Genomic DNA, 23,421 nt, shown 5'->3' with positions numbered 1-23,421 from the left:
TAGGTGCTCACTCTAATGACAGTACTCGGAGCATGTGGAGATGAGAGATCGCAGCCAAGTTCGGCAATTCGATCTCCGATTCTGCCATTGCCTACCGCCCATGGAAGCTGGTCGAGAGCTTTCGATGCTTGTTTTTACATGTTGTTATTTCCCTGAGTGTTTTTATCTTGGTTGGGACCATTTGACTCTATCACTCGATCTATTCCAGAGTCCCAAGGTTCTCTTGTGCTTTCACTGCAACAACCTCCCACATTGCTTGCATCACGCCCATACCCCACCCCACTTAAACTTCTCGCGATATTCGCGATATAGCCAATATGGTTCTCGACTACAGCAAGTGGGACCAGCTGGAGCTGTCCGATGATTCTGATGTTGAAGTTCATCCTAATGTTGACAAGAAGTCTTTCATCCGTGCCAAGCAATCTCAAATCCATCAGCAACGAGAGCAGCGCCGCCGCGATATCAAGACCTTGAAGTATGAGCGCATCATCAACGATGGCCTGCTTACTCGCATCGACAAGCTTCTTGAGTCTCTCAAGAAGCACGAGGATTCTTCCGCATCACCCGAGCAATTCATCTTCCAGACCATCATGGAGTTCGCAAGTGACCCCGCAGAGGACCAAGCTCCCACACCCCCGGAGGGCATCTACCAGAACGAGCCCGAACAACCCAAATACTCGCAAATGATGAGTTCGCTGGTGGACCAGGTCAAGAAGGAATTTGAAGACTCGAAGCCCGACCACCTTTTCAAGGCGTACATTCAAGGCGTGCAGGGACACCAGGACAAGGTCCAGGGGCTGCAGACGCAATTGTTTGAGAGACTTGCCCAACTTGAGAAGGAAGAGGGTAGCAAGATCACCAGTGACCAGCTGCATGAAGGCTTCAGCCAATCTCACATTGCCAAGGCCAAGGCCGCTGAGCAGGCTAAGGCTACGTCGTCCAAATCGACGGAGGTTGAACTGCTGAACCCCGGTGCCGGCAGCTCTGCTAGCAATGCCGAGAATGACGAGGATGATGATGACCCCGCAAATGTGGAAATCAGCCCACTGGCAAAGAAGTTTGCACAATTGAGACCCAATGACTACAGCGCCTATCTGCAGTTCATCTCCGAGAACCCGGAAATTGTGGCCGAAAAAGAGACTGATGGTCTCTTGGTCGAAGCCTTCAACAGCCAGATCAAGGGCCAGGAAGACTACGCTCGTCAATGCGTTCACCAGGGCCTGCTTTTGCAATATTGCCGTTCTCTTGGCCCTGATGGCATCAAGCTCTTTTTCACCCGGTATGTTCCCATCAATTGCCTGATCCTCGAAATCTAGCTAACATTTATCCTGCAGCATTACAAACAAGGAGCATCGCGCATTCACACTGTTCAACAATGACGTGCGAGACACCTACAACCGCATCAAGACCCGCTCGGCCGAGCTCAGCAAAGAAACCGGCAACGACCCTGCCGGCGTCGAGCAAATCCAGCTACATGCAGTTGACCCCAACACCAAGATCACCATCAACATTCCCGCGGCAGGAAGCCAAGACCTCGTCGAAATCGAGGCTCGTAAGGTCTTCGAGAACTTCTCCCCAGACCTGCAGAAGGCCCTTGCAACAGAGTCTCTGGACGAGGTGAACAAGGTGCTTGGCAACATGTCTGTTGAGGAAGCTGAGGTTGTCGTTGAGCAGCTTGGTGAGGGCGGTATGCTCAGTCTGGAAGAGGGCATTATCGATGGTACCACGGAAGAAGGCCGCAAGAAGCTCGCTGAGATCGAGGCGGAAAGCAAGCTTGAGGAGATTCAGGAGGTTGGAGAGCCTGGTGGCGACGTGACTGAATTGGATTGAAAATAGTTATGGATGAAAAATATAAGTTGCCGATGTCATGAATAAACGCATTGATGTTTCACTTGATGAGTTGTCCTCAGGTTTCAATGTGACATAGCACAGAGCAGTGGGGCAGGAGAAGTCGAGGGGAATATTCTTGCTTCTTGATTTCATCTAGATCCCGTACTACTGTCAGATTGTACATGTATCGCTAATAGTGAACTCTGCGGCTCAAGTTCGGCATGAAAGGGGCCCATCATTTGCCTAGTATAGAATTACTTTCGACTGCATTCATGAATATTCCTTAGTATTAACGATGCCACCAGTCTGAAATACTTAAATTACACAAACCCCCTTGAAGACCTCGCTGCATGGAGTGGAAAATAAAAAAAGGAGAAACAAGGCGAAAGACCTCTAAGCTGGGCGACTGAAGCATGATGTTTGAAAGCTAAAGAGCATGATCACTGGAGCCAGTCATCTCACAATCGCCTAGGTATTGAATATGACCATGGCAGTAAAGTAGAGCAACCTAGATCCCGCTAGCACCCGGAGCTTCCTGGTCCTTCCGCAAGTCGATCAACATCTCGCGGAAGCGCTCCTTGCCCGAGCCGCTGCCACCACCGATAGCGCCCTTGCCCGAGACATCAACCAGCTTCGCAATGCGCTCCCAGCTGGTGCCACCGGCAGAGGTGTCCTCGCGGCTGGCCAGGAATTGTTCGGCCTCGGTCTTGGTCTGGGCACGGTGCTTGTCTGACTTGTTGTTGTAGGACACGTAGAAGTCGTCAATGTCCTCGCGGGCCTTCTTAACGGTTGCCTCCTTCTTCTCGTTGGAAACCTCTGCGCGGCGCGCAATCTCGGCGTCTCGCTTCTCGCGCCATTCCCTAGATTAGTGGAAAATAAATGTTAGCCAGATGACGTGGGCTGCAGGGACGGCCCAAAGCGTGGGGCAGACGGCATGCGCCTGTTCGCCTGGGAATCATTGAATCTCCTTACCGAACAGCCTCTGACTCTGCCTCGGTTTCCAGGGGGTTCACGTATCCGGAAGATGGGAAGGGAGAGCCAGAGCCGGTGATTGTACCGCCGGGGGCAACACGCTGTGGAAACACTCAAGTCAGCATGACACGCACTCGAAATAATGGCCCACGGTCAATCCATACCTCGTTTTGTGTGTGTGTCTCAACTGATGGGAAAGAAGACTCGAATTGACCGAGCTCCTCCGCGGGAACCTCGTCGCCGCCCAATAGGTCGTCGCCCCCCTCTAGGCCCTCAGCCACATTGTCTTGAGGGGTTGCGAATTGGTCTGCATCTTCGCCGAGAGCGGCGCGCTCACGGGCGAGGAAGTCATCGTCGCCACCGGCATTGTTCTCGGCGACTTCGGTCTGGCCTAAAGTAACGTTGTTAGTGTTGACTGCGCGGACGGGCTCGGGGCTTCTGCAAGCGGGTGGATCTTACCCTCAGAGAAGTCCTCCAGGGAGGGGAATCGGTCGGCCATTATGTGATTTTTTGTATGCGCGTATTAGGGATAGAATACGGTCAAGATAAAGAAACCCTGGTAATTCAAAGGATGAAAAGTGAGGTGAGGAGAGCTTAGAGTAGCAAGTAGTTGACAGTTGTTGCCGGCGAGACGCTCGGAGCCCCGTATACTGCCACAAAGGGCGGTGAGTAGCTCATGGTTTCAGTGAGTGACAGCTTCAACTTGGTACTCCGTTACTGCTACGCATCTGGTCTGATTTACCATTTGCTTTGAGTGGCCTGACTTCACTTGGTTTATTCCACTCATTATCACTGCCATAACTTCGGGCTTCAATTGCTCGACTCTTCTACTTACTACTTCTCCCCCAATCCCGATTGTCGCGTCTCGGCTTCTCACTTTCTACGCTCTCCACAAGCTGGCATCGGTTCCTTCCGATCATTCAACCGACAATGGCGTACAGCGACGATCTCGTTAATTCTAAGCTGTCCACTCTGCAGGATACTGCCGACAGTGTCCCTCACGTCGGTGCTTGGCTCTATTTCCATCGGTATACTCTTTCCCGTTCCTCGGCCGCATTAGAAACACGCTGACTTGGAAGATTGATTTGCACAGACGCTTCGCCGAAAACAGTGTGCGCCTCATTCACCAGAGGCTTCCTGACTCCCCACCTGCCAAACGAATCGCTCTGATAAGCCTTCTAAACGGTGCGAAAATGGAATATCCTTGGCCTGGTTTCGCTTCATTAACTAACAATGCCATAGAGCTTGCTCAACAATCGAAGGCGCGAGGTAAAAAGGAGTTTGTGGTTGCTATCTCGCCGGTTAGTTATGCGCTGCTGCCCCGACACGCTCCGGCGCAACCTAACAAGAAACCAGATCATCGAAGAAGCCACCGTCATCACATGGAAAGGAGCGCCGCATTATGTTCAGACGAAGTTGAGGAAGACCTTCGACGCCTGGCTCGACCGTAAGGTCTTTGATATGCCGGTCATGGAAGCTATAATGGCTCGCATACCCGGTCAGTTAGCTGCTACTTGGTCCTTTGGCTGCGTTGTCGTAACTAATAGTATTCCAGAATTCAAACCCAAGAAGGAAGACGAACAAACTACCCAGAAACAACCTCTCGGTGGCTCTTTATTCGGGTCCACGCCCTCTGAGCTCCAGTCACTGGTCCCTCTCCAAGTTGCTCTCACGAAAGCTGCCATGGTCTCCAATACTTCGACCGACACTGCGTCTACAGAGTACAAAAGAATGAACGACCCCCAATCTGAGCAGCCCCCGCTTCCGCGTCAGGCAGCGCAACTTAACCAATTGTTGAGGACTTTGACCAGCGCCGAAAGCTCCGTCTCAGAGGTAATTAAGTCACGGCGTGCGCTAATCGACGGACTCGAGAAGCTCCTTACCACCAACCGCTCCGAGTTGGCCAAGGAAGAGACCGTCTCTTCCGAGCTCGCAGAGAAAAAGGCTCAAACGGATGCCAAGAAGCGCGAAGTTGAAGATGCCATCGTGCGCGGCTTCGACGACACGCAAGACCCCGATCGACCCACAGTCGAAGCATTGACTCCCCCTCCAGTTGAGGCCATCACGCCTGTAGGATCGCCAAAGGCCAGGCCATCGCAAGCTTCCCACGGTCCCTTCATGGACGAGCCGGAAGAGCCTCTCCCCGAGGAATTCTCTCTGTCCTATAGTGGCCAGCCTGACGATGGCTCTGCGTTTCCTGAGCTAGGCAACCTTTCTCCTGGTGGCAGCAATGACTTCGATCTCGGTGCAAATGGGTCAGGCGCAAAGCGGCGCAAGACGACCCATGGCGAGGATGATTATTCGCAATTTGCAGGTGGAGATCTGGATGAAGATGTGTCGGCTTTGCTAGCCTCGCAAGGGAATTAGTGGAAGCTGCTTTGTATTTCCTCGATTTTTTTTCTCAACCTTTAACCTTGTCTGTAAATTGAGGCATCCAATCTGGCAGTTGGTGAGATTTGTGCCCCGAGTTTGCTTTTTCGAATGCGTATACCATCAAGTGACACACTAGCAAGTTAATGATTTAATGGAACACAATGGACTGTTACTGGAACATGCTATTGTTAGAGTCTTGGATGTTGCCCAGGTAGGATGATTGTAAGACGAATAATGTTATAGCATGTATTCTCCAGCAAGAAAAGGGTATTTACTACTTGGTTGCGATCTAACTACATATGAGAAGTACGTTGGTACGTACGTATGAAAGGAAAGGCGTAAACCTTGACATGAAAAATGTCTTCCATCATTCGTATTAACTATGTTTCGAGGGTATGAGCGCGTGAAAAGAGATCATCGAAGTATATCCGGGTCCATCCACCGGTCCCTCGCAAACCGACTGGGCAAGCTACGTCTCCTTTCCCGATCCACTGAAGCCAATAGAGATCGAATATTGTTCGAAGACTCTTCGGCAGGGGGTGCTGGAGCACTAGAATGTTTGGGTTTCACGACCAAGACAATAATGAGTCCAACAACCACCAGCGCTAAAAGGATCATCACTTTGCGCTTAGTGGTGCGTTTTTGGTAATTCGTAGCCTGGTGGATGTTAGTAACCAACAAAAAATTCAAGTATATGGTTGTGAACGTACCACTTTGAGTTCCTTGTCCGCAGCTTTGACCTCGGTCCCCATTCTTTCCACGTTGTAATCAATGCGGTCTAGCATGGTTCCTTGGTCGATGATCATCGATTGTAGTTCCCGGAATATGTCTGATAGCTCGATAATTCCCTTTGCAATATCATTGATTTCGCGCTCTCGCTGCGCAATGGCGGCGTCGTTCTGGCCCGTGTGTCGTTGGGATGTCTGCTGCAACATGGTTTGCGAGAATGACTTGTCGGCGTCGGATTCCATCAGCGAGGGATCTGTATACGGGTTCTGGACTGGAGTTGGGGCGCGGTCAAATGGCGTCGAGAAGCCCTCGAGGTCTCGTAATTCTGCTCGGTACGTCATTGATTAGCCTAGGTCTTCATGCGCTTGCATGAGACAGCTTGATAAAGGACGAGTCTTACTCCTCAAGTAAGTGCTTTGTTTCTTTCGGAACCGAGCACTTGACTCCTGGACTCTCGCCGCTAAGGAGATTTGGATATTCTTCGCCATCGTCTCTTCGCCGTTACTCACTCCACCCTGTTCCTTCGAGTCGCGCACCATTGTCTCGATCCGCTTGATAGCCTTCTGGCAGTCATGGAAGCTGCGAGTAATCTCCTGCGTCAGACGCTCAATTATGCCCTCGTCCTGTCTCCGGAGATCTTCATCGCCGAACCCGGGAAGCAGATGCTTCTGGTGCAGCTTATCCAGTTGTGAAGACTTTTGCGCAATATCGGCTAGGTGCTCGGAGACTTCTTCTTGAATATCGACCCAGCGCGGTGGGAGCAAGTCCATCTCAATCACCATATCACCATCATCGTCGAAGCCGCCTGTCTCGGAGATCAGGCGCCGGCTTTCCTCCGGCTGCGCGGAGGTCTCGAAGCCATTGGACGGGCCGAGAAATCGGGGCTTCTTGGAGGGGTGGTGTGCAAAGGACTGTCGGTAGGATATGTAGCTGTTGCAGGCGACTTTGGTTAAAATCCACGAGGGTCGAGATAGCAACTGGGGATACGTACAGGTTGGTGCGATCCCGCCACATCGTGTCCAGGGTGAGGGGATATGCGCGAGAGGTTTATTGTAAGAAGATCGAGGTAGATACGGATGTCATGATCAGCTGACGGGGGCGAGTCAGGGAGTCGTGGGGGTGTGTCTGTCTGGGGGGTCGGAGTCGGAGTTGGAGGATGAAGCCGAGAGTTGACGGAGCTCTCCCGCAGGGGTCAAAGGTACCGTTTCCGCCCGGTACGGATGGGTCTGCCCCACGCATCTGGCCCGTATTTTTCTGTGTGACGTATGTACGACTATGTCAGGCACTCCAAAGGCGCATAGCATACCAAGAGATTTGGTTTGAAAACTACATGGCTGTCTCTTTTTCGCCGGTAATTTCTTCTTGACTTTTAAGAAATGGGGCAAATCGCAGGTCGCGAAAACACCAAAGCTTTCCACGCCCTATAGCACGCCGTATAGATGAATATTACCCTACAGGTGTCGAGGTGAGCTATGATTTTGCTCTACTTGTCTTTCAGCTTGTCTTGTTATCACCTCTGCTGTATCAGCTGGATTTGTGGCAAGTATAATTAGTAAAGGATCGTATCAAGTTTTTGTACAAAATCTCCGGTGCTTGATTTTGAGACGCCCTCAAATCTGGATGGACTGAGCTAGGCAGCTTCACATCCTTCACCTCCGTTAATTTCTAATGCTATATGTCATACATACCACAGGGGAAGTTAATATGTACTCTACTTGGTGTGCAGAATGACCGAAATCCCATCGTCTAACTAATAAGTCAGCGCAACCTTCCGAGGTCGTAGAAAGTCCATTCTAAGCTCGTGTTCAACGGTGACCGCGCCCTTTCGTGAAAAAGAAAGACCATGTGGCTTTCTTGAGTTGGCGATAGTGAACTACGGAAAGTGCTTGTCTGGAGGTAGGTAAATTGATTACACGGTTCCCTCGCCAATTGATTTACTGTGGACCTAAGTCTATAACTAAAGCATAACAATTAGGACCTAAAAAGGGCCTGCTCGACTTTAATCTTGGTAAATAATTCCCAAGTTTATTCTAGTCATTCAGTCATAATAAAAAGATACTTATACATCACAAGAAGAGTCACAAGACATCCCAAAGACCCTACTTCCTCCCCTTTCCCTTATTCTTCTTCTTCTTGACTTCAGGCTCAGGAACACTAACAGTGCCTTGTACAATCTCATCACTCTGCCCCTGCAGGCGCTGACTCCCACTAATAAAGAAAGTAAGATCCCGATTCTGCTCTTCGAGATCCGTCTTCTCAGTCCTAAGTGTGCCGTTCTCACTGGTAAGAAGTTCAAGTCGTTCCATAAGACTCTGGTTCATGGTCTTTTCTTCCCGATAATCCTTTTCCATAGCACGGGCCATGCTCTCAAATTTATCGGCGCGCTTCTCTAGCCGAGCGCGATCGCGCTCAAGACTGGGTATCGTCTCCGAAGAAAAAGTTTCAAATTTTGTCTGCATCTCGATGAGACGAGCGGATGTCGCCCTCGCTGCTTCTTCGGCTGCTGCGGCTGCTGCACTAGCCTGTGACGCCTTGTCAGCTGCACGCTCGACAACTTCTTCAAAGTACGCGCGCTGGCTTTCGAGTTGGCTAGTGAGTAGATGTGTGTACTCGACGCTCATATTCTCGAGCTTCTCACGTGGCACAGCATCGCCCCAGTCGGGTGGATCGAGTGCGCTGTGGTCTGCCGCCGGAAGCTCAACTAGCTTGCCGTCGGATTTGCTCTGGATGATGCGGTGCACGTAGGCGTCACCGACATAGTCCCATACACGCTGAGAGTTCAAGTCAATGGAAAAGGCGTGCGCGGTTTCTTTCCAGTGGTCAAATGCGTGTGCGCCATCATATCGGCCACAGCCGACGGTACCGCAGATCAGACAAGCCCAGAGATTATCTTCAGTGCGACAAACCGAGCACTCAGCTGGTTCTTGATCGCTGTCGGTTGCCATCCCGCTTTTGCGGAAGTCGTCTTGCGTATAGCGGCACACAGGACAGCCGCTGCCTTTCCATTTCTGGAGACACGTGCAATGAAAGACATGCTGGCAAATGATTGTTAAGAGGCCAGTCGTCTCGTCCATTCGCTCGAGACAGACAGGGCATGTGGGCAGCTCAATCAGCGCCGGTGTTGGTGGCGCTAAGGGTTTACCAGTAAGCTTTGATTGCCCAGCAGATGATTCGTTAGGAGAAAAGGCAGATGGTGAGCCGGGCTCGACGACCTGGATCTCAACCGACTTGACAAAAACAACGTGACATGTCTCAGGCTGTATACGGTCACGTTAGCCTGACTCCCTTCTCCCCAATGTCAAAAACAGAAGATGGAAACATACCTCCATGCTGTTGAAAACCTTCCCATTCCACTCCTTCTGCCACTCCTTCGCTTTCCTCCCACTGCGGAACTTGAGCAAAACCATATACCGATTCGCCCTTGACGTCCTAATCATCCGGAAATGGCTAACGGAGTCCCTCGTTTTCTCACCCACGAACCCCAGGAAGTCCGATGGCGACAAATACGACGGAACCGCTAGAATGCACAACGTGGTGCAGTCCTCTTCCTCAACCGACGCCGAAGCTGTGACAGGGAATGGATAGGAAGCTTCCATACCCCGACCGCGAACCTGCCCCGAGCTGGCTCCACTCATCGACGACTGTAAACCAGCCTGCTGTTCACCAGGATGTCGCGCAGCAGCGGCGGAGCCCTTGAGGTAGGTCGGATAGTCATCATCATTACCGGCGAGGTAAGGAGTTTCTTGCGCATCGCGGTATAGGTGGACGATACCGAAGACGCTATCAGCAACTTTCTGGTCGAGTGGTATGTATCGACCCTTGGTGCGCAAACCGCCTAGGATGTCGGTCCCAATACCTGCTGTGACAAGGTTATCGTCGGCGGTGGGGAGGCTACCGCGCTTGGAGGCGCGTTTCGCGGGGCCATCTTCTGGCGCCACCATGTCGATGCACTCGATGACGATGGCGCCGGAGCGGATGTCGTTTTGGATGTCTTTTGTGGTTCGGGTAGGATTAGAGGAGATTGTAGAGGGGCCGAATGGGTGCGGTTGTTTTGGTCTTCTTTCAAGTGTGAGGTCTTTAATCGAGGATTGATTGCTGCTTAGTGAATCGCTTGTTGCGCCCGATAGTGGGCTGGAGCTCGACGGCCCGGATCGCTTCTGGAATGGTAGGAAAGCTTCCCATGCGGATTCCAGGGCCAGCGGTGAGGTTTCAGAGGATTTTGAGCTAGGTAGGACTTCGAGACTAAGGTGGTAGAAGTAAGAGGGCATCCCGGGCGATGGCTCACATGCTTGAGCGCGAAGCTCTGATGCTGTCCAAGTTGATTCCGCGATAAGACGCGATTAGTCAGCACCCCCAGATTACCTGGGATGGTATCGCCCTGTCGCGCCTTAAGGCAGGCTTCATGGACGGCAGCTCCCACTCGGAGAAAATGGTATTTAGAAGTCTGGAAAAATATTTTGAAATATATGTAGAGGCACTTATAGACACTCTGTCGAATAATTTCTAGCAAGATGCTAGTGAGCATTACTAGATTGATATTTAGAAAAATTACGAATGGCGAACCCAACGGAATTAAACTAAGACAACTTCAAGATTTCCAAGATTGTTGATTTTTGGCCTAAGAAGCTCTCGCAGTCCTTTCATTTCCATTATTAGAGTCTAATCTTTCCCGTGCACTTGACGGGCTAACTTTCTGATCTACTAGGTAACATTGCAATCTGTCAGTACTATCCCATAGATGGCTCATATTAGTACATCGATGAAGCAGGCCAAAGATATTAACTCAAATAGCGATTCCTACCAAAGCAATTCTGGAAAATGTCCCGTTCTGAATAAGTTCCAAGCATGCCTTTTAGATATCAGTCATGAACCCAAGGACTCGTTCCCATTCGATCTGAAACGAGGCCCATTAGATCCAGCCGTAACATTTGCCAGTACACTCGTCTGATCATTGCTTCTGGTAGACCCCTGCCGAGGAAATGATCCTTCAAACGCTCGAGAGCGTACGATCCATTGATCCGTACATTGAAATCAACAATGAGAGAGCCTCCATCTTTGTCGATCATAAGATCAACCCCAGCAGGAGGGTAATAACCCCTCTTATGTAAGAACTTCACTATCTGGCCCATCATAATTGAGAACTGCCTCTCTAGCTCGGGTTGATTGGACGGGTTGACAGCTTGTAACATCTTACGGAGCTCTGCTTGGAGGAGCTTCGAAGCTGCTTCACGTTGAGATGAATGTTCCCAAGCAGCCGATAGCCTGTGGGGCTTTAATAATAAAAAGAATCTCTTTTTAACGCATAGGCCGTATCATGCTCTGAACCTCATCCTCGATCTCACTTGGTGACAGTTCGCTTCGAGGAATGCAGTCAATAATGGTGGTCTCGGGACTGGGTAGCCCAGAGTAAACAAGTCCCTTCTTCGAGAGTGAAATCATAGTAAACATCCGGGTTGACAGCGTGAGTGAGATGGGATACACAGTTCAAGGTACATAGGACTACCACCTGTTTATCAGATGACTTCAGATGAATATGCTGGTCCGCCATTAGGCATAGCACCATTTCAAGTTTCCAAATTCTATCGTGATCAATGACATCGAATATTTCTGTATACGCCTATGATAGCATTGCTTCCTCTCGAGTGTTCCGAGGAGAGGAAGGTAAAGGGCCAAGAAGCACGGGGTGTAAGATATACTTTCCCTAGATGAGCTATTCATAGAGAAAGCCTACTCACACTAGCATTTCACAAACATCATTACCGTCACCCTCCTCAACTGCCAGAGGCGTTTTCTCCTAGCCCCACTATCCAGCGAACTATCATCTGGTCAGACAACTAAGGCGACGTGACGGTGTTCTAACATATGATGATACCCAAATTGGCTACCCTACAATTCGAGCTCATTCATTCTTGGTCATTCGTTATGTCCCGAATGACTGAAGTTACTAGTAGCAACAAGCGTTCTACAATTGCGATCCGGTCCAACTTGGAAACAAAGATAGACTAAAGAAACCTGGTACCTACTAAGCTCCTGGATCGTCACTTAGGTGCGATACAGAAATATTAGTATTCCGGGACTATCCCCAATATAAACTAGTGGATACCGGTATTATTAATAGTTATACCTTTGGGATGTTTTTCTTTTTGCGGGTCTAAACGTCGTATCCCCGGGTAACCAAAAAAAGCAGTGTTGTTTATTGAGACTAGCCTATTAAAATCTGTATCTATTTTTACTCCTATACAAGTCAGACTGAAACCCTCCAGGCAGACTGATCATACAAGGCAGCACTGTTATTTCTCCACATTTTGTGCTTGGCAAGGCCCCCTCTTCCACAGGTCAGACTGAATACTTCCAGGCAGACTGATTATGCAAGGCAGCAGTGTTATTTCCCCTCATTTTGTGCTTGGCAGGGCCCCGGAGCCGTCAAACCAGTTGCTTAATGAATCAACATCCTGACATCCGGATCACCGCAAACCTCATATTTAGTTCTTATGCTGTACAGCTAAGGAAAGAACCATCAAAGTGAAAATGTGCCAAAGAATGTATTCCTCTAACAAACACCCGCTCTCTAGAGCTCGCAAGACCCAGATCCTTCTCTCATTGATTTCGTGGCCATGCGCTCTTGCTGCCGTTTTTACGACTCGTCATAGCCCTCAAGCATGGGTTCAGCTCATAGCGGCATGTCTGTCTCTCCTGAAATGATAAAAAATGATCTAACAATTTGAAGATCACACTTTCCAGCACCACGCCTATATTCATGCTCTCCAGATATCGCAAGTCCGGAAGTCAATCTTATTCGCCGCTTGAAATCGCTATTGATATCTCGATGTGCTTGCTCTTGCTCGGAGTATACATTTCCGGAATCTTCATCCTTGCTTCCCGAGAGATTGGCGAATGGGCAGATATCTACAACTACAAGCTTGCCCGTGGTATTCCACAGGTTTACTCCAACCTCTCATGTATCCTCCTCAGGTAAGTCGGTCCAGGAAGGAAATACAAACTGGTCTTCCGGATGAACTAATTCTTCTAGTCTGTTATACTTGCGCTCATTTGCTCAGGGGTTCTTCCACAAATGTATCAAGCCTATGTTCGAGGCCCGTCGTGTTAACTACACCCTTTGTCCAGCCTGCGACCGGTCTGTGGACGCTCCTATGACCCAGAGTCAGGATGTGACTGTGGCGGGACAGGAAAGACCCTCTATCTCGACTGATAATCTGCAGGGTTTGTATACTGATGATGTTGAGTCCCAGCCGTTGTTACCTCAGAGCTCTCTGGGTGTGGAAGATAAGCAGACTACTGGTATCGTGACCAATAACTGAAGCTTTCGGATGCCAAGACCCTCCAGGAGGTCTGATATAGATACAAGCATTGGTTTGTACGACCTTGCAAATGCGGGGGAAGTTAAGAGCCTGGTCCTTTGACCTTGAAATTGAGCGAATTGAGGAAGTTGATCGTGGGGATACTTTGAGATTGCAGGGTGTGAAGGGGGACAGTGTGATACTTATTGGTCTGCCTGAACCTTGACTGGTTTATCATCTACATGTGGTGTACTTGGTTCCTTGTTGGGCTGTTGAACATAAGATAAGCATCATCTAGAGCTGTGAAATTTGAATGAAGAATGTGACCACGGAGTGCAAGGGTCTCGACCCAAAATGGGTTATGCGAAAATCTATGCAACACATATCTTGGAGCCATGGGATGTAAAAGGGAAAGAACCAGGATTCTTTAACACCACCAATAAACCAACAGTGGTTCCAATATCTTAGCTGATCGACAATCTATTAATACAGGCGATGACGCATCACACTTGATGTGATGAACTAGATGCATCTCGGAAGCATCGACGAATGCTAGCTAATTCCTCGCGGTAACTTTTGTTTTAGTGTCAGCGTTTATTGTCTGGTTGGCAATGATATGTATTTCCGGCATGCGACGCCAGTAGCGCTATTTGTGGAAAGAGAAAAGCAGTAGGCAGTACCTAGGGATCTATATGACTATGTAGCCGTCATATAAGAATACCATTATTGCTACCATCGGCAATCAGAGATTAAAAGTCAAAAATTATATAACAAACACGCCTGATGTAACCCACGATGCACAGGAGACCCTCAAAGCGCCAAGGTTGAAATGGAGGGCCCACGCCGGCTCCTCGTGTTGACTTATTTGCGTCCATATAGAAAGTTCCAGCTATAATGGCTACTATATACAGTAATTATACGAGAATTAAGGTATTCTTGAGAGTAAAATACTATTAGGGTAACCTTACAGAAATATTAATATTCCAGTCTATCCCTAACATGGTGTAAGATATCTTAGCATTAGCGTTCAAGAAACGATCAAAGAGCGTAGGTGGTGACACCAGTTTCGGGAAGTACTGTAACTTCAAATGCACACGTTACAATAAGTAAAATAAGAAGCTATACAAGGATAAACTGGCCTCTTGGAACAGACCAGCGTGGAAAAGAGGATATCAAATCCATAGCCCACAAGTAATAAAGCCCATACCCAAAAACCCCAAGGGCAAAGTCTACAGTATTCCACTCCTTCTGCTTTTGCCTCTTTTTGATCAGTCCATCTCCAAGTCCTTCGATTCTCAATTAATTGCGTGGATGTAGGGGATCAGTAATTAGTATGTATCCAAGTCTTTCTCAGAGACCCAGTCTTTCTATAGTCGGCTTGAATGCGCATCGTCTTCACAACCTACTCGCACCCTTGCCTTCTTGAATCTATAATATATTCGTAGTGCGAAGTCTGATGTTTAAGCGTAGCTGGTCTAGGCAGCACAGACGACAATGGTGCTTCGAACGATACGCATCATCAACTACGAAGGTGCATGTGGCACCAAAGCAACTACACTTGAAAACGACGATTACAAAGAAAATGAAGTAGCTAGAACGGCAGTAATGCCACGTTCAATTCATAGATAGAAACTATGACGGCTCTAGGGCCAGAAAGGAAAGAGTGCCCTGAAACCAGAGAATAAAAAGGAAAGAAGCCATAGCTTCAAAACCGACCAAACGCCATGCAGGTCAGAGACCCATCTCGAAGTCGTTAAAAAGAATCCTCAGCAAAAGCCCCGGTTCCGATTTACTGTCCGCCACGAAGGCGAAGCACCAGATGGAGAGTAGACTCCTTCTGGATGTTGTAGTCGGACAGAGTACGGCCATCCTCAAGCTGCTTACCAGCGAAGATAAGACGCTGCTGGTCCGGGGGAATACCCTCCTTATCCTGGATCTTAGATTTGACGTTGTCGATGGTATCAGAGGACTCGACTTCAAGCGTGATGGTCTTGCCAGTCAAGGTCTTGACGAAGATCTGCATACCACCACGCAGACGGAGGACGAGGTGCAGGGTGGATTCTTTCTGGATGTTGTAGTCTGAGAGGGTGCGGCCGTCTTCGAGTTGCTTGCCGGCGAAAATAAGACGCTGCTGGTCCGGAGGAATGCCCTCCTTGTCTTGAATCTTGGACTTCACGTTGTCGATTGTGTCTGAGGACTCAACTTCCAGGGTAATGGTCTTGCCAGTGAGGGTCTTGACGAAGATCTGCATACCACCACGGAGGCGGAGAACGAGGTGGAGGGTGGACTCCTTCTGGATGTTATAGTCGGAAAGGGTGCGACCATCCTCGAGCTGCTTGCCGGCGAAGATCAGACGCTGCTGGTCAGGGGGAATGCCCTCCTTGTCCTGGATCTTGGACTTGACGTTGTCGATGGTGTCGCTGGACTCGACCTCAAGGGTGATGGTCTTGCCAGTCAAGGTCTTGACGACTATGGTGGGATTAGGACGATGATGGTAGAGTGGCGGTGAAAGTGAAACTTACAGATCTGCATACCACCGCGCAGGCGCAGGACCAGGTGGAGGGTGGACTCCTTCTGGATGTTGTAGTCGGACAGAGTACGGCCATCCTCGAGCTGCTTACCAGCGAAGATAAGACGCTGCTGGTCCGGAGGAATACCCTCCTTGTCCTGAATCTTGGACTTGACGTTGTCGATGGTGTCGCTGGACTCGACCTCAAGGGTGATGGTCTTGCCAGTAACTAAGAAGAGAGTCAGGAACGAGTCGGGTGGCGATGAACGCAGTCCGCGTCGCGGAGGCAACGGTGACGGGGAACGATGAACTTACGGGTCTTCACGAAGATCTGCATGGTGACAGCGGTGATTCAGAGAGGTAGATTGTTAAGGACAGGTATCAAAAACGGGGGATGCGCAAAGGAACGCGAAAGGTTGGGAAAAGGGGAAGGAGGAAGTCGGGAGGGACAGGTTTATGTAGGAGAGGGGGCGAAGACTCTTAGTCAGGAAGCCTATATTTGGGAAACGACTGGAACCTTAGAGATGCCGCGTGCCGGATGAGTCAAGTAGAAAGGCACTGGCCAGTCATTGACGCCACCACCTGTTTTGTCGCGGTTCCTGCCTTATACGCTTATCCTTTCGGATTTTTTACAGTTTTGCCTCCCTAGCCTTCATTCCTTTGCCACGGAGCACTCCGGGCTATACCAAGCGGCCCGAATCCAAGACGGCTTGCTTGATGACGTGTGCCGTCTTATCGCGAAAAGAGGGGGTGGAACCCGAAATTGGTCTCTAGCGCTATCGAGGTACTCGGGAAACGGGGCTGAGACCGGTAAATCAGGTGGAACTCGCCCCGTTACGATAGTACCATAGCACGATAGCGGCTAACTAAGATAGTCATGTGACTCATCACGTGGGAGGCACCGGGTCAGGTGATGCCGGATCCGGTCTCGGAGAGCAGCCACCACCCCCAATCTGGCTGTTTACGACCACATATACATTCAAGGGAAAATGTTCTTTCAACTAGTATGCATAAAAGCTATATAGACACGGTCCCGCGGTTCGCAAAAACGGAGAATCCCACCCTTGTCGAACGCCGTTTTCCTCGGCACTCCGAAATAAAAAACATTGCGAGCGATCAAAGATAGAATGCGACACGGTTGCTTTTACCCAGCCCAGGCGAGGCACGGGTACTGTCGCAGGAAAAGAAGAAGAAAGAAGCAAAATTCAACAACACACTCGGCCGTACACAGGTCATAAAATTCGTGATCCTCGTCCATCGCTGGAAAGCTATGCGAGAAAGGTATACCACAAAGACAAATGGCTAGGAAATAAAAGACAGTATTGGCTTGGGAAAAGAAAAAAAAGAAAAAGAAAACAAAAACGAAAAGAAAACAGTTGGTTACCTGGAACCAGTGCAAAAAGAGTAAAAAGAAACAAGAAAAAGACACAATTCACTTAACAGGCATCTCGCCGGGAGAGTTAATCATAAAGAGCGGTAAAGACGCGCTCGCGCATCGTCACGACGGAGGTCGGCGTAAATTCTTTTCATCCAGGGCAGGGGCATTGGGTAATTGTCACGGGAAAGCAAAAAAAGCGCTGGATTGGGAAAACTCGCTGCGGAAAACACAGGTCGTGAATAAACATCATCGTCGTCATGCGCATGCGCATGATCTGGTCGTCTCTAGTTGGCGCGAATCACAAGTCGGGAGACAAATTTGTTGGAGAGGCAGTCGAAGTCGCTGCGGTTGAATTTGGAACTTGAGCGGCTGCGGAGGTAGGTCTCTTTGGGGGCATTAGTGTTTGTACAATAGAATTGGGGGACAAGTCATATTCTTACCGTGCTGTTCAACGTGCTGCCGAACCTCGGTCATGGTGTTGCACACGTCGGGGTTGGAGTAAAGCAGCTGGTGATGTTTCTGCGTGTCCCACTCGGTGAAGGGGGGCAGCTTCTGTGAGATGGCCTGGAACAGACCGACAATGACACCGACGGGAGTGGTCTCCATGTCGGTGCAGAACTTATCGACGGCAGCCTGGTCCGGAGTGCGGTAGGCGGAGTCGAACTGCATCTCCTCCCAGACAGCCAACAAGATGGAAGCCAGGATGAAGATGGTCGGCCAGTTCTTGAGCTTATCACCACTGTACACACTGGAGTACAAGGCAGAAAGCTCCTCCAGAACATCCTTCTGAAGCTCACGCCACATGCTCGCCATAGCACACTTGATCTGGAAGTTGATCATCACGGGGGCCATGACCTTGCCACGGAACTTCGAGCCCGGCTCTCGAATCTGACCAAGCAATCCTTCCTCGCCACCCAGTCCTTCGACCATGGTAACGTGCAGGGTCAGGTTATAAGCAATAATCAACTTCAGTGCCTTCCGGATAACCGGTAGCTTGGTGCGGTAGTAATAGCGGAATGCAGTCTTGAGCATCTGCGTCAAGAACGGCGTGCCCTCAAAGTAGTCGTCGACAAACTTCTCAAAAGTTCCGTTGCCGTCAATGTGACGGTCCAGGTAGTCAGACAACATAGCGTGCGAGATGCCCTCCATGCCAGCGGAGAGTTTGGCAGTCTCGACTTCGTACTCCGTGGGCTCGCGGTGCATAGACTCGACCCAGTCGACGGTGAAGCACTGCTCGTCGCGGACGTAGACCTCACGAGCATTGATAGGCAGAATCTGACCATAACCGTGCGTAATGAATAGCGTGCGCTCCTGGTCCGAGAAGCCCTTGATGTTGCCAACGGAGAATCCCATGGAGATATGGCGCTCGTAGTCGGCCTTCCAGTCCTTCATGAAATACCCAATCTCCTTGATGTCAATACGAGTGCAAGGCACCTGCCACAACCTAGCATGAGACGGCTGGCAGCCTGCACAGGGCTCGCCCTTGTCGCAGGTCTTCTTGAGGAACTTGCATCGCAAGCATGCACGGAGCTTCCGGATCTCGCTGGCCTGCTTACGCTGATCGGGCTTAAGAGGACCCTTTCGCTTGCCGACTCGCTTCTCAGTCTCGGGCTTGCCGTTCTGAGATTGCTTGCGGACCTTGGTCTCGGCAGTCTTGGCGGCGATTGGGCTCTTGCGGGACGGTTTCCTGCTAGGGGGAGAAGCAGAAGACTGAGATCCGGCTGACCGCGTGGGAGAAGTTGACTTCTTAATAGGAACTGGAATTGGGCGAACCATGGCACTTGGGCTGACCGCAGACGGAGAGCGGGAGCCGTGCGAGGAATGCTCATCATTGGCGCGGGGAATGATAGAGCTGATTATGGGAGATGTACCTGACAGGCTCAATGAGTGGCTGTGGCTGTGACTGTGGGAGTGGCTATGATGGTGGTGATGATGGGGGTTATAAGGCAATTCCATATTTGTTTCCGAGCTGGGAGAACTGATGGGATTGGCAAGATCAACAAAGCTGCCGTAGGAAGTCGAATATGAAGACTCGGAGAGACTGCGGTCATGGAGAGTCTGGGTGGGGTTGACAAAGACACCCTGCTCGGGGAAACCGAAGTCGAGGGAACGGCGGTGGTCGACCGTGCTCCAGCCATTGTCGCTACTGGAAAGGGAACGGACCTCGAGATAGGTGTCTGTAGGCGAGCTGCTCTCCAGAACAGGGTGCGGGGCCGAGTGGTAGACATCATGAAGTCCATTTGGGAAAGTCATCAGGTCGGTTTGGAAGTCATGATAGGTGAAGGGCACCATATTTCCGACGGGGCCCGATAAGGGCAGATAGGGACCATCAAGCAGACCGGCGCTCATTTGACCCTGGGGGTCAGACATGAGATCCACTGGAGACGACTGAATGGCCATGGCATAGCTCGAGGTAAACTGGGGCGCGGATGACGGGTCCTCGGGCGAATAGGGCAGCGGCTGGTGCTGATGTGGGCTGTGGTGTAGTTGTTGAAATTGCCAGTCGACCATCAGGTTGTGATCATGGGCCACCGACTGTTCCAGGGTGTGACCGCTGGTTTGAAGGCGTGAGAGATCGTGGGCTTCGTCAGACCGGGAGGGGTTCTGATCTACCGGCACGGGCCATGTATGCTGGAGATAGCCTCTAGAATCGTAGTCGACGCCGAGGAGGCCATCGCTAGGTAAATCGACATTCGACATGGCGTCTTGGAGGTCCAAAACGTGGTGGTTTAGGTGAGGGAGAAGGGTAGGGGAAGGGCCAGCCTGGATGAAAAGGCCTTCTTCAGAGAGTCACACAGCCATGGGGCAGACTGCGAGTGAGGCGGTGGGGGGGGACAAAGCAGCGGTGAGCAAGTGATGCGCTAGGGGAGAATCGTGTGGAGAGTGGGGAGGCTGGCTGGGATGTGTGCATCACAATTGGAGAACACACCCTACTGCCACGCCGTACCATTACCTGGCCTAGTTAGTCTGCTACTGTAGTCGGTTTAGTTCTAGTCTCTCAACACTATTGGATATTCTGGGTAGGCCGGATCGCAAGTCCCGGGGTCCCATGATCTCTCGCATGGAATGCGGACTGGGTAGCCTTTCGATGAGATTCTTATTCTTATTCTTATAGCTCTAAGGACGCCTAGGTATGCTCTCAGGAGGAGTGCTGACGCTATACTCACCTAGAGGTATGTGGTTGTTTACCCTTCCTATTTCCGGTACTGGTGAGGTGAGGACCGTGGGAATCATCGGCGAGACACACGGGAAGCCAGCGGAAAGGGAGATCAGTGGATCCACGCAGAGACACGAAAAACGGGAAAAGGGAAAAAGAACATTAAAAAATTTAGACGAGAACGCGTGGCAATAAGCGCAGGCCCGTGCTGCGAATCGATCTGACATCGGGATCTTGAATGATAGTCAAGTCCTTCCTAATCTGCTCCAATCACCGTGCCCAGTGATGAGCAGCACGCCCGTGATTCGCGCGCAGTCCAGGGTCTACCTTGAAAATAGGACACCATCCCTCATGGGGAAGGAAGCATGGTGGGGGCTGACCATGCAGTCGTAGGAAGGGTTATTCCTGTTGGGGGGATCACGCCGATCCAGTATGAAACCGAGTCGTTCTTGTACTCCGTAAACCTTGAATCCTTCACTCCCTCGGGAGAGGCGTTGGGGGAAAGATCTCAGAAGTGACAGGTCATGGCCTCGGGGCTCGTTCTATTTCTCGCACGGAGGCTTGGGCCATATGCAGCAAGCAAGGGAGAATAACAAGCCACTGGGGGAAAGCCTTGAGAGTATGAGGAGCATTGGGGGCGCATTGGGAACATAGATTAAAACGGCACCAGCCACCGTCGCGTGCAGGAGCCTAAAACTTGGATATATCACATCGCAGGGCGTGTCATCATTGGTTATGAGTTCACTGTTCGCCTCTGACATGCGGAGGTTTCAATAGCTGCTGCACGCTGTCATGGCATGATGCATACAGTCCGCTATCCCTCATCGGGGTTGAGCGTTGTGAATTTGCAGTAGAGAGATGTACAACATGTCCGTAGGAGAGAGAGAGGGGTTGGCGGGCGGAAAAGCGAAAAAAGAAAAAGAAAAAAAAACTAGGAAAGTGGGGAGAACAATACCAACGTCAAATCTTCCACAATAGCGACAGTTACGTCCCCCCCATCCATTTAGATTGTGGGAGTCCGGTCCCGATGTGCTCTTTGTTCCTTTGATTCCATCCATCTAATAAAAAGGGTCCAAAGTCCATGCCATTTACGGTCCCGGGGAAAAACCGACGAGTTCGATTCCCCTCTCAATCCGCACCGATAGCGCGCGAACAGAAGCGCCCAGGGAAGCGCCCCGCGAGCTCACATCCGGCCGGGAAAATGGCCAGCCAAGAGGTACCCAGGCCGGGGATCCCAGCCCTGTTCACGCAGCCGCCGCCCATCCGCGACCCGCTCGTGACCGAGTCTATCGATCTGCAGGACGCGACCCTTGAGAAGTGTCTCCCTTTTCTCAAGGGCATCCATAGTAATCAAAAGGGCCCCTTCAATGCATGTGGAGTTCCTGCACTCCAACGTGACGATCATGTAGCCTATCTCTATGATGCCCTGGAAGATTACCCCGCCGGGTTCGTCGCCATGGACGCCAGTCGGCCGTGGATGGTCTACTGGGCCCTGGCGGGGCTGTCCTTGTTGGGTGAAGATATTACTCGAGTTCGTCAACGGTCAGTCTCATTATTTATTTCGTGATTGACGCCATCAGCCTCTTTTTTTTTTTTTTTTTTTTTTCTTCTTTGGTTTAATATGCTCTTGCCTGCTTGGTGCTAGCCCGTGCAGCTCTGGGGAATTCCTCGGCAGCTTGGGCATCACTGGCATGGCATATCATCAATATGAGCAGGAAAATAGTCGAAGCTAATGCGATTACAGCGTCATCGAAACACTACGGCCTATGCAGAACCCCACCGGCGGCTTTGGTGGCGGCCATGGTCAAACATCGCATGTTGCTGGAGCTTACGCCGCCGTTTTATCGCTGGCCATGGTTGGGGGAGAAGAAGCCTTTGCAGTGGTGGATCGGCAGTCAATGTGAGTTGTCTTTCCAGAATTTAGCGCGTGCGTCTGACCCGTTCCTAGGTGGCGATGGCTCGGCCGATTGAAGCAGGCGGACGGAGGCTTTCGCGTTTGTGAAGGCGGGGAAGAGGACGTACGGTAAGCAAGCTCATGTCTGTGATGCACGATCTAGGCTCTGACTCGCCGTGGCAGCGGTGCATATTGCGCCATGACTATCATCTCGCTTCTCGACTTGCCCCTGGCTCTGCCGCCCCATGCGGTAGCTCGATCTGCAGGAATGGAAAAATTTACGGACGAGCTTCCTAACTACCTGGCAAGATGTAAGGCATGTCATTGTTGGTGGTACGGACTTCGGTGTTGACGGGCTTTGTGCATCCAGGTCAAACCTTCGAGGGAGGCATCTCCGGTAGCCCCGGTGTAGAAGCGCATGGAGCATATGCTTTCTGCGCGTTGGCTTGTTTGTCGATTATAGGTCCTCCGGAGGAAACAATTGGCAGGTACGATATCTCCGGCGATTACTGTGACCATTTATTCATGTGATGCTGACTACCTTGAAGATGCATGGATCTGCCCCTCCTTCTATCATGGCTATCTGCGCGGCAGAATGCTCCGGAGGGAGGATTCTCCGGAAGAACAAATAAGTTGGTAGATGGATGTTACAGCCACTGGGTCGGCGGATGCTGGCCACTGCTACAGTCCGCAATGGATGGAAAGCCGCAATCTGACGGCCCTCCCCCGCAAACCGTGGGCAGTCTATTTAGCCGTGAAGGATTAGACCGATATATTCTCTGCTGCTGCCAGTCTCCGCATGGCGGGCTTCGTGATAAACCGGGCAAGTACGTGACCAGTCCATCCCTAATTTGTTTGCAGAGGAGTTGACCGTGATACCAGGAGTCCGGATTGCTACCACACCTGCTACGTGTTGACGGGCTTGAGCGCAACACAGCACCGTCACTACCGCACAGACTCGAGTGCTTCGTCCAGCGAGACGTTTGCATCCGCCTTTTCCTGGAAGTCCAGGCCGATCCGCGAGGATAATGTATTTGAAAGAGGCGACCGACTTACTGCCTTCCACCCGCTGTTTGTCATCCCACACCAAGCCGCTGAAAGAATGCGGCTCTGGTATGAATCCGAAGCCTTCTGAGGCCAAGCGGTCGGTATGTGCACCACATATTCATATAAGATGAGCCACGTCAAGCCATGGTTGAATATTTGTGAGCTATGAGACACAAATGGGTGAAGGATGGAATCGAGGACTGAGAGCCCTCGGCTATCAGAGCAATAAGCGAC

General features: G+C 50.8%; 8 protein-coding genes across 8 annotated transcripts; 4 read left to right on the top strand and 4 right to left on the bottom strand.

Moving 5' to 3' along the window:
* Positions 1–317: 317 nt before the first annotated feature.
* Positions 318–1,830, top strand: N7443_009090 (Hsp90 co-chaperone CDC37; the record flags this gene model as incomplete). Its single annotated transcript, XM_056889146.1, has 2 exons — positions 318–1,279; positions 1,335–1,830. 2 exons carry the CDS (start codon positions 318–320, stop codon positions 1,828–1,830), a joined length of 1,458 nt encoding a protein of 485 aa, XP_056738448.1.
* A 508-nt stretch (positions 1,831–2,338) lies between these two features.
* On the bottom strand, positions 2,339–3,301 carry N7443_009089 (clathrin light chain CLC1; the record flags this gene model as incomplete). The annotated part of the gene is made up of 4 exons (XM_056889145.1): positions 2,339–2,690; positions 2,803–2,903; positions 2,967–3,193; positions 3,262–3,301. 4 exons carry the CDS (start codon positions 3,299–3,301, stop codon positions 2,339–2,341), a joined length of 720 nt encoding a protein of 239 aa, XP_056738447.1.
* A 431-nt stretch (positions 3,302–3,732) lies between these two features.
* N7443_009088 (NACHT nucleoside triphosphatase) lies at positions 3,733–5,169 on the top strand (the record flags this gene model as incomplete). The annotated part of the gene is made up of 5 exons (XM_056889144.1): positions 3,733–3,830; positions 3,896–3,987; positions 4,045–4,103; positions 4,159–4,300; positions 4,358–5,169. 5 exons carry the CDS (start codon positions 3,733–3,735, stop codon positions 5,167–5,169), a joined length of 1,203 nt encoding a protein of 400 aa, XP_056738446.1.
* A 420-nt stretch (positions 5,170–5,589) lies between these two features.
* N7443_009087 (t-SNARE syntaxin TLG2) lies at positions 5,590–6,918 on the bottom strand (the record flags this gene model as incomplete). Its single annotated transcript, XM_056889143.1, has 4 exons — positions 5,590–5,832; positions 5,886–6,229; positions 6,305–6,834; positions 6,896–6,918. 4 exons carry the CDS (start codon positions 6,916–6,918, stop codon positions 5,590–5,592), a joined length of 1,140 nt encoding a protein of 379 aa, XP_056738445.1.
* A 1,085-nt stretch (positions 6,919–8,003) lies between these two features.
* N7443_009086 (putative RING and UBP finger domain protein) lies at positions 8,004–10,172 on the bottom strand (the record flags this gene model as incomplete). The annotated part of the gene is made up of 2 exons (XM_056889142.1): positions 8,004–9,161; positions 9,228–10,172. 2 exons carry the CDS (start codon positions 10,170–10,172, stop codon positions 8,004–8,006), a joined length of 2,103 nt encoding a protein of 700 aa, XP_056738444.1.
* A 2,391-nt stretch (positions 10,173–12,563) lies between these two features.
* Positions 12,564–13,223, top strand: N7443_009085 (uncharacterized protein; the record flags this gene model as incomplete). The annotated part of the gene is made up of 3 exons (XM_056889141.1): positions 12,564–12,590; positions 12,632–12,876; positions 12,935–13,223. The coding sequence occupies 3 exons, from the start codon at positions 12,564–12,566 to the stop codon at positions 13,221–13,223; spliced, it is 561 nt and encodes a 186-aa protein (XP_056738443.1).
* A 4,150-nt stretch (positions 13,224–17,373) lies between these two features.
* On the bottom strand, positions 17,374–19,789 carry N7443_009084 (Zn(II)2Cys6 transcription factor domain-containing protein; the record flags this gene model as incomplete). Its single annotated transcript, XM_056889140.1, has 2 exons — positions 17,374–17,474; positions 17,530–19,789. 2 exons carry the CDS (start codon positions 19,787–19,789, stop codon positions 17,374–17,376), a joined length of 2,361 nt encoding a protein of 786 aa, XP_056738442.1.
* Positions 19,790–21,327: 1,538 nt separating this feature from the next.
* N7443_009083 (CAAX farnesyltransferase subunit beta RAM1) lies at positions 21,328–23,275 on the top strand (the record flags this gene model as incomplete). The annotated part of the gene is made up of 7 exons (XM_056889139.1): positions 21,328–21,788; positions 21,991–22,146; positions 22,195–22,269; positions 22,324–22,451; positions 22,511–22,628; positions 22,689–22,967; positions 23,023–23,275. 7 exons carry the CDS (start codon positions 21,328–21,330, stop codon positions 23,273–23,275), a joined length of 1,470 nt encoding a protein of 489 aa, XP_056738441.1.
* Positions 23,276–23,421: the final 146 nt, after the last annotated feature.

The sequence above is a fragment of the Penicillium atrosanguineum genome (genome assembly GCF_028827265.1).
Source record: "Penicillium atrosanguineum strain IBT 20685 chromosome Unknown utg000007l_segment0_segment0, whole genome shotgun sequence".
NCBI lineage: Eukaryota > Fungi > Ascomycota > Eurotiomycetes > Eurotiales > Aspergillaceae > Penicillium > Penicillium atrosanguineum.
This window is presented reverse-complemented; position numbering and strand designations above follow the sequence as displayed.